This window comes from Formica exsecta, unplaced genomic scaffold, assembly GCF_003651465.1.
Source record: "Formica exsecta isolate Colony F162 unplaced genomic scaffold, ASM365146v1 scaffold733, whole genome shotgun sequence".
In the NCBI taxonomy this organism is placed as follows: domain Eukaryota; kingdom Metazoa; phylum Arthropoda; class Insecta; order Hymenoptera; family Formicidae; genus Formica; species Formica exsecta.
In genome coordinates this window covers 87,112-102,615 of record NW_021853499.1, presented here as the reverse complement: position 1 = coordinate 102,615, position 15,504 = coordinate 87,112, and the positions used below count along the sequence as shown (strand labels likewise).

The window sequence follows — 15,504 nt, the reverse complement described above, 5'->3', positions numbered from 1 at the left end:
CTCGGTGATAATTTAACTCACCACTGTCCGTAACATCTCCATCTACCTATCGCTTCAGCTCTTTGCAACACACGAAATCACGTACATATAAAGTAGCATAACTTTTTGTATAATACAAGAAAAAAGCTTTTGGGGATAAAATTTTTTTAAATCAATTGTAATATTGTGTTATTTATCAAAACTTCATTCTGAGACGAGATTAATTTGTATCAGATCGCCATCTCCCGATCGGCGAAAATCGAATAACGGAAAATCGAAGAATCGGAACATTATCAGGCGTAAAGCGAAACTCGAGAATTACGACGCCGATCTATCGATGGACAGCCTGAATTCCATTGTGCCTCTACGAATCGACAAAAATGGGAAGATCAATATTGAGGATCGTGCTGAAAAAAAGATGCGATCGGACAACGCTTCTTGCAATACGAACCGTGCAGAACGATCGGACAACGATAATTCCAATGTCTGGTGCGGTCAAGAGATCTTATCCAAGCTGTCATCATTGAGAAGCGTACGCAATCAAATGATATTATCACAAAGCTATTAAAAATAACTGTTTTAAATATAATATTATGCTAAGAAATAAATGTTACAAAATATCTCTCGATGTTACGTTTACTTCATTATTATTTCTACATCAATTAATTCCATATCAAAAATATCGTAAAATTTTAGGGAAAGCTTGTCGTCAATTCTTGAAAATTGACAGATATTTAGTAGAGTTTTAGAGTTTTCTTCAAAATATATGTTTATATATATTTTTTTTTTTTTTCCCAGGGACTTTTGATGAAGCAAATCGAGTGGGATTCCGAGCGATGTCTGGTCTCACCCGCTGCGTCCGAAGTCTTTTAAATGCCCGCAGAATTTCGTTGTTTCCTTTCGTTTTTTTTTTTCGTTTGCATAGAAAGTGAGATCGAGTAGAATGCAAAAGGGGTTTTGAGAAATACGTTGTTTGTTTCTTCAAGCAAACAACGCGAGGTATTCAAACGCCTTTCTCGCATTGCAGATTTAGATAATGGCCTTTCAACTGGACGATCTGTTGAAGGACGATAAGAAGGATGCGAATTTGATACCTGATTTGAGCAAGTCGACCTGTAATTCTTACGAAGAGTTCCGGCGACTCAAGGAACACTGTCCGGAGTTTAAGATCAAACCGGAAAAGGTCCGGCTCTTCTAATAACAATATATTATAGGATAAAAAAATTGAATTATATGAATATAGAAAATTTCTGAAAAATCTCATGCCCTATATATAATGTCCTTATGTAATAATTATACAATTATATTGAGATAAAAATGAAAAACCTTATTATTATATTGCGGGATTTAGTATGGAAATATTAGAACGCACTTGATAGTAATTAGAGAAAATTACACAAAGGTAAAAAGAGAAGACATCAAGGTCCGCGACAAAGATTTTTCTTGGAAAGCGACCAAGAAAGAGCTCAAAGCCATCGGCAGGGAATGGGCTTATGGCGATCCAGTTCCACCTGATATGAGAGAATTGGATCTACAAGAGCTGCAACAAGTCGCCATCGATTGGCGAATGCTGACTCCCATCAGACCAAAGCTTCGTCAGGACGAAGAAATGTTTTCGAGATTGGTGAGGACCATAATACCATTCGATTAAAGATATTCCTAAAATGTAACTACTTAAAAAAATGTAATTATTATTATACAATTTTCTTTGTTTATTCTAATTCTGAAATTTTATTCGCGCGAAAATAAAATGCGGTTTTTTTTTCTTAATTTTCTGATAAATCCTATGTTACAAGGTGGAGATGGGCAAATTAGAGGCGAAGACCATAATGAAAGAACGTCGTTCGCCAACAAGTCCTATTAGACGAAGTAAGAATCGCGCGGGGATAATCGAAAGCAGCGTAAAAACCTGCAGAGAATGCGGCGAGGAATATTGTTTCGGCGAATTTTGCGGAGATGTCCTCTACGACTCCTTCGTAAGGGTGGCCGTTGCCATCAAGCAGCCAAAGATTAAAATATCCGCGGACACCGAGGCGATAATCGCCAACATGGAACGTAAGAAAAAAAAGAAAAAGAAGAAAGGGAAAAAGCGGGTCAAGAACAAGAACAAATCGTCTAGAAAGTCCGCCAGATTGTTGGTCAATGGTAAAGCGAGAAGATCGATAACGGATCTTGAAATTAAAATTGTTAAAACGAAAGATAATCGAGAACAAAATGAGAAACCGGTGAAACAGTTTAAGAGAAAATGTAGCAAGTATACAAAGAAAGGCCTTTTACGCAAATAACGCAAATATATAAAGTTATAATATTAATGAAAAAATTTGGAAATCTGTAAAAATTTCTTGCACGTGCTCTAAAAATACCTCATACATCCATTTGTATATGTAGATTATTCTTATTATATAAGAAGCTTTTCGATAAATATTTAAAACATATTAATAATTTATAAAAAATATGATCTAAAAATATTTTAATCAAGTAAAACGGTAATTATACATGCGGCACCTAAATTTTTGGTGTAATCTACTTATTAAGAAAATATTTGAATAAGATATTATAAATAAGTAGATAAGAAGCGCATATATATATGAGAATATATAATTAACTAGAATTAGAATATTACAAAATACGCGCCATTGAAAAATTAAACAAATGAGAATACGATTGCTCGATAAATAAAAGGAAGAACCAACTCGAAATGTTTTGCATTTTACTATTTGTCTGTGTATTCTATGATTCCTCGATATAGGTATATACAAATCGGATAGGCGCAATGTGTGTATGTGAATGCTCCCAATTAAATGCTGGAAAAATATAACTTTTATTCACTTTGTGTCTTTCTTTTCTCTCTCTTTCTCTGTCTTTCGTTACTTTGTCTTAAGACACATTCCATAATTCTCACACATTTTTCCATAGATATCACAACCAAAAAGCGTACCCTCACGAGAAATGTTCCGTTCGTCGAGCGAGACAAGTGCAAAAAATATATATTTATGTATATATATAATATATCTCTTGCATTGCACAAATATATAGAAATATTTCGATTATATATATATCATAATTTCAAGAATATAAACGCATAATCGTAATTACTCGATTCACGTGAGCAGAATATTTCTCATCAATTTTATATCTTTCCCATTGAGTTTGAACGCATACGTTTTATTTGTCATATTTTCCCGGTTTGCGTTAATACGCTCACATAATGATAAGATTTAAGTCAATCGAAACATACGCATTTTGCACGAAATATATATGTATATTCTGCACAAACACACACGCACAAACACACACATACAGTGAATTTAATATTAATTTGTCACATGTGTTATGATTGCAACAATCGATGAATAAAATAAATTATATATGTGTAACTTTATATATATATTCGACATTGTCGTGTCGCGCTTTTGTTTATCTATCTCTTTTCCTTATCTTATCTCTATGTTGCAGTCGATATTTCGAATGCGATCAGTCCTCGTATGTGCCGTGCAATGATAAATTATAATTACATCGAATCACGCGACTAAAATAGGCCATCGTAATCGCGCCATATCGTCGTTATATTTCGATGGAAGAATCGGAAATATATATTTTCAAAATGCAACATATAAACTCTGTGTCCCTGATACGAGGACATACATCATTATTAATTAAATTTATGGAAAGTGTACAACACGCTATGGATTTGTAATCGAAGTATGCTGTATTATTGGTGCATATAGGTCATTTTTAAAAATAAAAAAAAATTCAAATCTGAGAATCTCTTTTTACAAAACAAATACGGTGTGTTTCATAGTGTTTTTCTTGCCTAACTATTTTTGAAATGGATAGCTCGTGTGTAATTCGTTTTGGACGCTGATTAATTCTTCGAAAATATCCTTAAAATCTGATCGCTGGATCTCCATCGCTGCAGAGACTGTCCCGATGGACTGTGTTAACGCAACATTGCACATATACATTTAGTAAGGAGAGAACATTACTCGTGTATTAATATACATATGTACAATGACAATATAATACTTTTCCGATTTTATAGTCGACTCGTGTCTCGCTTCTAATTTTTTCGTCCCTATACTTTGTTGATTTTTGTTTGAAAATCTTCTTGAAAATACTAGACATATGAGAAAAAATATTCTCCTCCATCTCTCCCCGTTCGAGCTTTCAGCAGAGCATTTGACATCCGACATATCAAATATGTATTGAAGCATGATATTCGAAATACACATATTCGGCTTCATATTTCGCCACGATAAACTATATACTCGTTCTCGCGAATGCCATGTAGCGATGTAATGATTTTGGGAATAGTATTTAGAAAAATAGTATTAATTTCTTTGTGCGTCCTTGTCAGTGTGATTCATTAGCCACTTTTCATTTTCCTTTTCGCACGATTGTTAAGTTCTCCGTTCTAATTAGCCAGTTAAACTAACGATTGCATCATTATACAAACAGTATCGACATTTAAAACTTCGCGAATTTATTACTTTTGGAAAATTTGGAAAGCATTATTTAAGCTGTTATCTTATAATGGCATTCCTCGGTGATAATTTAACTCACCACTGTCCGTAACATCTCCATCTACCTATCGCTTCAGCTCTTTGCAACACACGAAATCACGTACATATTTTCATTTGTAATACACAGACCACTGTTTAGAAAAATAATTTTATAAAAGTTTCGCAGAGAAAAGAACTTGGTTCTATCGTCTAAATTAAATTAGCTACTCAATTAGCTACTCGGATAATCGCTTAACCGCTAATTATCATTCAATTGAAATTTCTTAGTGATGCCACAAAGAGTCAAGCGACGATGAGAGAAAAGATTTACGCAGTCTTATCGATCGTGAAAGACTTAAATATATAGAATGGCCGTAAATACGATAGCTAAATTTTTGATATCCATAAATTATTGTATGAAATTTAGCCTTTCAAACATGATTCAGAGAAGAGAGATGATACTTTTTGGCACGGGGTATATACAGTTGACACAAGCAATTTGATTTATGTGACAATTAGGTCGTTGCTTGCAGTTTTATAATTCAAGCTTGCTCGATGTATTTCACAAATAAATTCATTTTTTTCTTCCTTTTTACATAATTTTATACGACCATCACCACAATAAATTTTCAGCAAATTTTGAAAGTATAAGTGCGTAACCCGAAAAATTCATCTACATAGTAATCTTCCTCTTTCTTTTTTTTTTGTATGTGTATATACGCGTGTGTGTATTTATGAGAATATATTGATATCCAGTATATAAAATATCAATGGCTATTCAAACAGGATAGATACTTCTTTCCCTCTCTCCCTCTCTGCCCCTTTCTACACTTAAAAGTTATAAGTAATTTAGCATTTTAGTTTGCAACATTCAAGTGTAATGTTCAGGTATAGTACTCTTATCACAATATTGTCATAAATTTTAAATGATATCACTCTCTCTCTCTCTCTCTCTCATTCGCTCTGTTTCTTTCTAAAATTATTTATACAATTTTACATGTTAACAGATAATTCTTAAAATCATTTAGAATGTTGTCATAACATATATTCTATAACAACAATAGTAATCTGTTTGCTCACACATCAAGTCATTCTCGTATGAATATAATCTTTTTTTTATATATATTTAATATATTTCTGTCGCGCGCGCGCGCCCATTTTTCTTCAGATAAAATATATAAGCTAGGACATTCCGAGAAAAATGTGAAATTCTGAATAGCTTTCTAATATTTCTAATAACACTTTTGCGCAACGTTAGCCTTATAGAGTTTAGCATCTAATAGCAATAGAGGATATTGATAACGTGTATTCTGACACAGTAATATCTATAAGGTATGCACAATACATAAAATCATTCATAGATCACTTTCAATGCATGATCAAGAGATTATTCTTCCTACATAGCATGAGAAATGAACAGCTGGATTATTCACAAACGATGGTTTTGATGTATGTTGATCTCTTCTCGATCTAGTACTATGTTCAATTATTCGAACAATTTACATGATGATAACTGCCTAAGAGAGCTGTTTACAAAATAACGTCTGATATAACAAGATACATACAAAATTCAGTCGTAGAAGAAATTATACAAAAATATCGTTCCCGTTTTTCTTTTTGCCATCATGCTTGTTCATGAAACGAAAGTTGAAATTATGAGATCTATTGCTAACTATAATTATGCTAGCTAACATGTTATCATAGCAATCCTGTGTTTTAATTATAATGTAACTGTAAAAACGTAGTCAAAGATATATGAAGGCAGTATGTTAGAGCATTCTCTGTCATGCTTGCAAATAAACTTCAAATCAATTTCAGTAAATTATGTTTCAGTCATAATGTATAAAGAAAAATTTACAAATATATATTTTTCGCTTTAGAAAAGGTTTGAGAGCTTCTAAAAGTTTAACAAGAAATCAATATTTCTTTATAACATTATTCATAGTGTTATCCATATGTACACTTATGTTGCAAAAATATCGATATTTTACCAGCTCTCCCTTTGTTTCTCTCTCTTCCTTGCATTTTATCAAATAAATCTTTTCGTGGTCATCATTCAATTTTCATAGACATGAAATATATAACAGCATTAATTAATTAACAAATCTGTGAATTATCTGTGAGTTATCGCAAGATATATCACGTAGCTTTTGTTTCTCAAAATTTTTAACATTTTTATATACATATCTTTGTGTAAATGTACATTGCACACATCAATGTACATTGGGATAAATCAAAATTCTATTTAAATTATACATTTTCATTATCACATTGTGGTATGATTCATACTGTGCCATCATTTGTGATATTATTTATACCATTCCATGAAACTTATATTACTGATGTATTATTCAATAACAAGAGAACGTGTTAAGAATGGGCTAATTGTTACAAGATTTTCGACGCTCTCTGTCTTTGAAACAGAAAATAATCTATTATAGCGACTAATTATGTAGAAAAATACAAGGTATTATATTATAAGCGATACATCAGCAATATAAGCTTACCGTTTTCGGAGATTGTCCTGCATTATGAATATTACCGTGGAATATATATATGGAAATACTTTCTGCATTTTGCCTTTCAACCATTCATATGCAAAGATTAAGACCGACGTTTAAGTAACAGCGAGACGATAATGCGTACAGAATTGTTTCTTCTTAATATAGAAATAGTACGATTGTACAAATATTCTTTATAAGATTACTCAACAAAAGAAACATAAATGGTCTAAGTACCATTCTTAACCATTACACAACTTTATGATACAGATCTACTGTATACATAGTCCTATAATTATACAAATAAAATAATATGCTATTATGGACATATAAAGGTACCTAAGAAAATTAATATGTGGACAAGAATTGTCTTGTTAATAATGATAATTATGACTTATGCCACTCTTATAAATGCAAGATAGTGGACTGAAGAGAAATGAAAAACGTACAAAAAATCTTCGTCCTATATGTAGCGCTCTCACGCGATCTGGAAGTCATGACTAACTATAAAAATCATAATTAATCGAACAAACTAGTCCAATTACTATTATGTACAAGGAGAAAGGAACGATTTTTGGTCAGATGGTCGCGATTAGCAAGTCATCTAAAACACACCTGATTTGTCGAAAGCGACAAACGTCCTTTGGACCAAGCACGATTCTCACTCTATGTCCTTTTGTAAGGAACAATATCATTAGCATTGCATATAATCCTCCTCAATTATCCTTACGAGCCTTTTTTTTACTCTTTTTCTGAGGCTTTGCTTCTGTCCAGACGTCTAGAATATAATTATACAAAAAAGATATATTAAACAACTCGAAAATATATAGCTTGTCGTAATTTCGTTGTTAATACAACAAACCTCCCAATTCGTCGAACACAGCGGCTTTCTCTTTACTTTCTACAACTTTATTCTCTTCATTATTTGTGGCTACTTCTTCCATGTCAGCTGGTTTTTCTTCCGGTTCTTCTACAACAGGCTTATTATCTGACTTTGGTGTGGATGGTACCGAAACGGGTGTATTTTCACTCTCGACAGCCTTCTTAATCTTCTTTGATTTTCTCTTTTCTTCCTTCTCGACTTTCTCGACCTGTGTATTTATAAATAATTAGTTAACTAAAAAAATTTGCTGCAATGTTATGTAAATGCAAATGTACCTTGTTCTGTTCTTCTTTATCTATTTCTTTGGTTTTACCTATCTCTTCATCAGAGATAGGTGTAAGAATCACCTCTTTCTTCTCCTTCTCCTTGAGTTCCTTATTTTCTGTTTCTTTAGCAGTCTTATCTTTGATTTCAGGCTTTTCCTGTTCTTTTTGCTTGGCCTCATTTATTAAATCAGCCTTCTTAGAAATTTTCTTATTTTTCTTTGAAGGAGATTCCTCCTCCTTCTTCTTATTTTTTTTGTCCTTACGGGAATAAGCTTGCTCCCAGTCTCCTATTATTAATTATAATATTGATATCAATAGATAATAACACAAAACAGTTGTATGCAAGAAATTTTATCTATCTTTACGCTAATACATATGAATCAACCAACCATCGTCAAAGTCCACAGGCTTTTCCTGGAATAAGTTCTTCAAATTCTTCTTGTTCTTCACCTGTTCCACTTTGTTCTCTTTGCCAATCTTAGCTGAGGGATTCTCCTTCTCTTTCTTAGTTGTGGTGATCTTGTTGTCTTCTTGTTTACGCTCTTTTAGCTTACCATCAACATCATCTCCTTTCGTAGCTTTCTTTGGAGCTTCCGCCTTTACAGCTAATGTCTTTTTAGCTGGGCTTGTTTTTTCAGATGTAATTTGTCCATTAGCAGCTTTCTACAAGAAAAGATAAGAAAAATTTTTATATATAATAATATTATATAACTATATACTATATCTATTATTAAAATATAAAATACAGCTTTTTCTCTCTAAATAATAAATATTAAATAAAGTTTTTAAATAGTGTGCTTTTGTTACTTGCGTAAAATTAGGTCAGACTAAGATCTTTTAAAACTCTCATTAATGCATATATTCCTTTGTTTTATGCACATTTAGCAAATTACATGGCTTAATTTCAAGCTTTATCTGCTTAATATAAAAGTCTTATTCTCAATATCATAAAATTATATTTACACAATAAGTCTGTTCTTATAAAAGACAATAAATTTTTTTTCTCTACACTTTTTATACTTGAAGCGAAACAATATGTAAACGAAATGACGTCGAAAACTGCAACTTGAAAAAGGAACAAAGGCGATGAGCAAGCGTAAAAAGCGCCGATAGAAAAAACAAAACTATTTAGCCTAACATGTGACATAAGAATGCGGGAACATGACGAGAATGCCATCGTTGACGGAGAAAAACAAACCCTCAGTGTCGTAACGTTACGTCATAGTACGCGAGAAGAGAAAGAAGAAAAACAGCCACCTGGCAAGCCACCCTCTCGGATTAGAGGAACCAGCTGATTAGCCGACGTGTGTGCGTGTGTATCGACTTGCATCCACAAACGAGCAACCATATGGCAGACGATCGCGACATAGATATCTACGGAGAAAAGGGCGCAGAACGCAAAAAAGAGGGGGGGAGAGAGAGGGAGAGAGAGAGAGAAAGCTCGCGTCGCAAAAAAACGACGTCATTTCGCTAACCTTCTCGCGGACCTTGCCACGCTTCTTGGCGAATTTTCGGTCCACGTCAGAGCCCGCGGACAGCTGCGCGAACGGCGGCTGTTCGGCCTTCTTGAAGCCGAAGGCGAACACGAGAATGGCGAAAACCAGCACGACACCCACGGGGACCGCGTATACGTATTGCGAGTGCTGCAACAGCAGACCGACGTGGTCCATGGCGGCGGCCAACGTGCCTGCGATGTGACGGCCGAACTCTATTGTACCCGGAACACGGGGACGATATCGCGGACGTTGACGGTGATGATAGCGACGACGATGACGAGTACGTGGACGAAGCAGACGCGGCGCGACGCGCAGACGAATCGGCCAGCGACGCGGCAAGCACTCTATCGGACGCGCGGAGAACTGACGTCTGACGTCTGCCAGTTGAGCGCTCACCGACCGCTGACGCGGCTGTGACGCGTATCGCGGCGGACTTCAGAGCAATGCTGGCAGCTATCTCGGCGGACTACAGAGTGCGCTGGCAGCAACTTCGCGCCAACTTCACGACGTTGTTTTGCAATTAACCTCAAACTGCGATTCCGCAAAATTTGTTGCAATATATGTAAAAATACGAGAATTTAAATAATATTATATATTTCGATTTTTTACTAATAAACTCATGCTTGAATACCTGAAACTAAATATCATATGTTTTTTTCTCGAATGTTAAAAAATGAACTTATCTGTTAAAAAATTATCTTCGAATGAAAAGATAAATGACAATCTTTATAGATATAAATTAGATGTCAAATAGAAATCTTGGATTGCGAGTTTTAAAAATCGAGAACTCTTACAATTAAATTCTACCGCAGTTTATACACATATAATTTGACAATTTTGAGACAATTTTGTGTGGTTATGTTTACAGTATGGAAATAGCAAAATAATACAATGATGCCGAAATTGTTCGTCAGTTGAGTTTTACATAACTACGCATGGTCGAGCGTGATTGATTATCGACGGTCATGTGAAAACTTGACGCGACCTCATTCATACTCTTTTAAGTCACGAAACAAACTCAATTATCGCAATATTATTCAGCGATCGCATGTTCATTTCCAATTTGATTTGCTGTCGTTAATCAATCAGTGATTTTTCACAATGTTGGAGGGAGTGAAGCACGTGCTGTTAGTGCTTTCGGGAAAAGGAGGCGTCGGTAAATCAACAATAAGCACTCAGCTGGCACTTGCTTTGAAGGAATCAGGTTTTCGAGTGAGTTTTCTCGAAGCTATTTCGTGACAATACAGATGAAATAATGATGTTTTTTACATAATATTTAAATAATTGTATAATTCTTCTTTTTATATTATTATCGAAGCAATAAAGAACATATATTTTAACAAACTAATTTTTCCATTTTTATCGAATTAAATATTTCTATAATTTTTACAATCTAATTTCTTTATAGAAATTAATTAAATAAAGCTAAATACAAAGCATAATTTTTGGCAGGTTGGGATCTTGGATGTCGATCTCTGTGGCCCCAGTGTGCCTTATTTGCTGAACTTGGAAGAGAAAGATGTTCACCAGTCCTCTGAAGGGTACATCCTACTCCTTGTATAATAATTTATCAATAATTATGTGCTATCAATTAAAGGAGTAAATTGATGTTATAGATGGATACCAGTATTCGCAGATGCAGAACAGAAACTGTCAGTCATGTCAATTGGCTTTCTCTTGAAAAATCAAAATGATAGTGTTATCTGGCGTGGTCCTAAAAAGACTGGTATGATCAAGCAGTTTCTAAACGATGTAGTTTGGCGGGATATTGATTATTTGATCATTGACACACCACCTGGCACTTCTGATGAACACATTACAGTCATGGAAAATCTAAGGTTAATAAGCAGATAGTTTTAAAACTGCTAATTGATTGCAAGATAGTGTCAATATTTGTCAATTACTGCTACTTAATTACAACAAAATATTAAAATTATTGCAGAAATGTAAATTGCGATGGTGCCATTATAGTAACTACTCCACAAGCAGTTGCAGTAGATGATGTTCTGCGAGAAGTAACATTTTGTAGAAAAACAGGAATTCATATAATTGGCATTATTGAAAATATGAGTGGCTTTGTTTGTCCTTCATGTACGGTAAATATCTTTTCACACATTAAGTGCAATCAAAAATTTAACTATTCACCATGTAAATTTAATAAATTTTATTTTTCACAGGAATGTACCAATATATTCTCTTCTGGTGGTGGAATAGCTCTTTCAGAGATGGTGAAGGTTCCATTTTTAGCAAAGGTACCTATAGACCCACAAGTTGGCAAGTTAGCCGATAAGGGACAAAGCGTCCTGGTAACATTACCCGATAGTCAAGTTGCACAGGTGTTTCGAAAATTAGTCGAAGAACTCACCAAAAGTAAGGAAGCTTAAAAACAAAAAGTTTGCTAGCAATGTGTGATTTTTAGCATCATATGTATGATATTTGCTTGTGATGTTATTGTTATTTTTATAATGGACAAACTGATCTACAGGAAACTGTATATACAAATATCTAAAATATATCTGTTTTTAAATTATAATGTATAACTGCAAAAAAACAAAAAATAAATAATGGTATTATTTTATCTTAGAGCTTGTATCTAAAGTTCTTATATATATATATCATAAAGAAAGGAAAGGAGAGAATTACCAAATGATTTCCTGATTTGAAAACATACATCAAGTATCCCGTTTTATTTTTGCCTTCAATGATATAACGCAAATTTTATTTGCATTAGAATAAATTCTGGGCTGACATTAGAAAGACAGCAGTAACAATAGTGTCACGACAGTACTTTCTACATGATGTATCCAAAGTTCTTATGTATATTGAGCATATAGAACTATATAGAGAATATTCATTTGTTTCCCCAACCCCAGAGACCCTTGACAAAACCGGTGAGACCAGCCTGTCCTTTCTTAGCTTGATCGCCCATTTTGTGTTCCAGTTCCGGAAGCTCGACCATGAAAAAGGCTAGATCGAAGAACAGAGGCTTGCAAGGAATGCTACGCATCGGCGGTGGCAGTTTGTAGACATTCGGTTGCTTCGTGAGAAGCGCAGGGTCCTCCCTATATTCGTGCAAACGTTCGTACAGCGGTTTCTTGCTTTTAGCAAGTTTATTGATTCCACCTTCCTCTTCTTGACCATCCTCCAGAACGCTGTGAGCATGAGCGGAGTATTGCGCAGCCTCCACGGAAGTTTCCAGCTTGCACAAGGCTTCCTTCAGTATGACTGGAAGAATGTTGTCATATTTAAGTGCATCTTTAACATGCTGCAGTGATCTCTGATACATAGCCATAGCTTCACGCCAACGATGTTGATTGGCGAGACTTTGGGCTACATAGAAACATCTAAAAGCCCTGTAGCCTTTCGTTTTCGCCTCCTGTTCCTCCACGAATTCTGTATCGTCTTGCAGCTGAGATATCTCTACAACATTGTATAACGCCGCTTCGTACAGACGCACTATGTCCTGCGGCTTGGCCTTCTCCGATTCCTCAGCCGCTTTTACCAACGTCAAATTACGCTCCAACGTGCGAGACAATCGAATATATTGCAAATAGTTTATCAAATGCTGCGGCGCTGACCACTTGTCGTTTTCCTTGTTTTTCAACTCGGTCTTGAAATGATCGCGCACCACTGAAAGAGCGTCCTTGCAGTCTATCAGATGTGCCTCCAACAAATCGATCTTCCCTTTATTTGTGGCGGCCTTTTCCAGAGCTTGATTTAATCTGGAATCCGCGATAATCAAACCAGCCGCTCTCGGTGGCACCGTACCGCAAGATTTTCCGCGCCACGTTACTTCCTCGGTATTGGTTTGTCTCTCACGCGTCTGAGCTATCAGAGAATCTAGACTGGCCATTAGTTCGCCGCTCAATTGCCCGCGCATCTGCATGAGATCGTCCATGGCGCTGGTGTCTCCAATGTTATACGCGCAATATCTGAGACTGGGCGCCAATTCCTCGACACGCGCCTTGTACACGACTTGTTCCAATTCCGGCAGCGCGGACGCCAGGTTACCATAAACCACCTGCGCTTTCTGCAAATTCTCCATAGCTTGTTTCCACAGTTGTAATTCAAACTGAAGGGAACCGTTCATCCAGGCCACATATGCTTGAGCCTCCAGCTTTGTACGCGCATCGCAATTTATATTCTAAAAACAAAATAAAATGATAATTTCAGTAATTTCATATAACTAGCAATTAATAAAGTATGTAAAAAACGAGAGAAATTAAGACGTATGTGAAAGATTAATAAGCAAATTATAAGTTTATTTTTAATACAAAAATTAGGGATAAGATATACCTCTATCAAGTCTTGCAATTGTATGGAATATGCAGCTGCCTTCTTCAGTCTCGATACCAGATGAAACTTTTTTCTTGGCTCTGTATTGGATTCCTGGCGTAGTTGCATTGCGTAACTCCAAGCGCGTTCAGCCATTACCAAAGGCACTTGTAAGAATTTGTCCTCACTGATCATGACTGGAGTGATATCTTTCCTCTTGAAATGACGTCTATCACCTTGTGGCACTTTCAATACTTTTCGCAATCTTCTGAGTCTTCTTGAGCAGTAACCGCGATACCGCTGGTAATCACCGTGTCTCAACCCATGCTGCTGCTGCGCTTCCTTGATTATTTTCAAAACTATAAATTTGTTAAGTACACTGACATAACGTGACCAGAGATTAAAATTACAATAACAATGAAATGTAAATAATACCAAAGTTATAAAATCTTTTTCCCATTTGTTAGTCAATTTTATGTTATATTTTTAACTGCCTACAAGCACGTACACATTATTAATTCAAAATTAATTTAACAGATTGTTAGTAATATGTTAATAGTAAAAGAAGTTGGAAAATGACATATGGCACTAATAGTTTTGTCAAAGCTCGCGAGGATAATAATTTCACGAAAGGATACTTTCTAAGGAATACGTTTTCGGCTCTTTCACCCCATCCTGTGTCTGATTTTCCTTCGAAGAATCCATTCTTTCTTCGACTACCATCGTGCTCGTTATTAATGTATTCAATATTCATCAACCTTCCTAAAAAAACATGTCCTCATCCTCATGTCTTGTCAAGTACTTGAAGTGAAGTTGCTCCAGTTTATGTATCGATATCAAATCGATATCGAGAATCGATAAATCGAAATGTAACATCGATATTTTATTGTGAAAGAAACCGTTTCTCTCCGATCGCAAGACAGTTTACAAATGGTGGCCTTATTTACACGTGATTCAAATCAGACTAATTGTATGCATTTTATCCTCCTCGACTTTTGGCGGTTAAAATTCCACGACATTGGTTGAGATTAATGTTGTCAAATATATATTGAATATAGAATAATAATTGGTAATTTCGAGTCATTGACGGATACAATTAGTACATCGTTCTCCTACATTATTATGGAAACCGATAGCGGGATGAGAATCCAGGAAACATTAGTTTCCATCAATGACGTTACTTTAAAGATGTAAAATATTTATAATTATTTTAAATGCCTGTTTTTTCTTTTTTTACCAATAACGGATAATTGAATTGAAGCAACTGTGAATTCTTTCAGTAAAAAGGAGCTGGAAATCATCGAGAGACTTGTGAAAGAAAACGGACATTTGCACACGGTAGTTGACACAGCAAATCACATTTTATCTAAGAAGGTTCAAGAAATGGGAATGAATGTGGCAAATATTATTAATGAGAGCAAACACAAAAACAGGTTAGAAGCGAATTTGCTGGGCTCAATCACATCCACAATAGTTGCAGAACAATTGGAGCAAATGAATAACTGAGACATATATAATAGCATTGTTGTTTTATGTATTATATATTTTTAATTTTTACGCCTTTAACCTTTTTTTTAATAATTCAGAGGGTATAATATATAT

General features: G+C 34.9%; 5 protein-coding genes across 9 annotated transcripts in view; 3 read left to right on the top strand and 2 right to left on the bottom strand.

Moving 5' to 3' along the window:
- Window positions 1-157: 157 nt before the first annotated feature.
- LOC115243777 lies at window positions 158-5,805 on the top strand. Its single transcript, XM_029821000.1, has 4 exons — window positions 158-511; window positions 778-1,162; window positions 1,382-1,603; window positions 1,776-5,805. The coding sequence occupies exons 2-4, from the start codon at window positions 1,016-1,018 to the stop codon at window positions 2,262-2,264; spliced, it is 858 nt and encodes a 285-aa protein (XP_029676860.1). The 5' UTR covers window positions 158-511; window positions 778-1,015; the 3' UTR covers window positions 2,265-5,805.
- Window positions 2,851-9,991, bottom strand: LOC115243776 (DNA ligase 1-like). 2 transcript variants are annotated; one of them, XM_029820998.1, is made up of 5 exons: window positions 9,607-9,991; window positions 8,521-8,794; window positions 8,141-8,418; window positions 7,845-8,073; window positions 2,851-7,760 (listed from the first exon to the last, which is right to left on the bottom strand). In XM_029820998.1, exons 1-5 carry the CDS (start codon window positions 9,799-9,801, stop codon window positions 7,699-7,701), a joined length of 1,038 nt encoding a protein of 345 aa, XP_029676858.1. In that variant the 5' UTR covers window positions 9,802-9,991; the 3' UTR covers window positions 2,851-7,698. The 2 variants fall into 2 exon arrangements, with proteins under 2 accessions (XP_029676858.1, XP_029676859.1); XM_029820999.1 differs by having other exon boundaries at window positions 9,619-9,991.
- Window positions 9,992-10,031: 40 nt separating this feature from the next.
- On the top strand, window positions 10,032-12,210 carry LOC115243779 (cytosolic Fe-S cluster assembly factor NUBP2 homolog). 2 transcript variants are annotated; one of them, XM_029821005.1, is made up of 6 exons: window positions 10,032-10,189; window positions 10,496-10,839; window positions 11,080-11,168; window positions 11,244-11,465; window positions 11,570-11,723; window positions 11,805-12,208. In XM_029821005.1, the coding sequence occupies exons 2-6, from the start codon at window positions 10,729-10,731 to the stop codon at window positions 12,009-12,011; spliced, it is 783 nt and encodes a 260-aa protein (XP_029676865.1). In that variant the 5' UTR covers window positions 10,032-10,189; window positions 10,496-10,728; the 3' UTR covers window positions 12,012-12,208. The 2 variants fall into 2 exon arrangements, with proteins under 2 accessions (XP_029676865.1, XP_029676863.1); XM_029821003.1 differs by lacking the exon at window positions 10,032-10,189 and having other exon boundaries at window positions 10,212-10,839; window positions 11,805-12,210.
- Window positions 12,211-12,277: 67 nt separating this feature from the next.
- On the bottom strand, window positions 12,278-14,730 carry LOC115243772 (signal recognition particle subunit SRP68). Its single transcript, XM_029820989.1, has 3 exons — window positions 14,541-14,730; window positions 13,924-14,261; window positions 12,278-13,771 (listed from the first exon to the last, which is right to left on the bottom strand). The coding sequence occupies exons 1-3, from the start codon at window positions 14,623-14,625 to the stop codon at window positions 12,479-12,481; spliced, it is 1,716 nt and encodes a 571-aa protein (XP_029676849.1). The 5' UTR covers window positions 14,626-14,730; the 3' UTR covers window positions 12,278-12,478.
- A 93-nt stretch (window positions 14,731-14,823) lies between these two features.
- The window catches only part of LOC115243780, a 4,890-nt gene continuing 4,209 nt past the window's right edge, over window positions 14,824-15,504 (top strand). For 2 of the 3 annotated variants that reach the window (XR_003885264.1, XM_029821007.1), the window contains exons 1-2: window positions 14,830-15,092; window positions 15,183-15,335. Coding sequence is in view for 2 of the 3 variants with exons in the window: in XM_029821007.1 (XP_029676867.1) it covers window positions 15,025-15,092; window positions 15,183-15,335 (221 nt within the window). In the remaining variant the exon portion in view is untranslated. Of the gene's footprint in view, window positions 15,093-15,182; window positions 15,499-15,504 lie in introns of those variants that run through there. The other variant, XM_029821006.1, reaches the window with a different exon arrangement.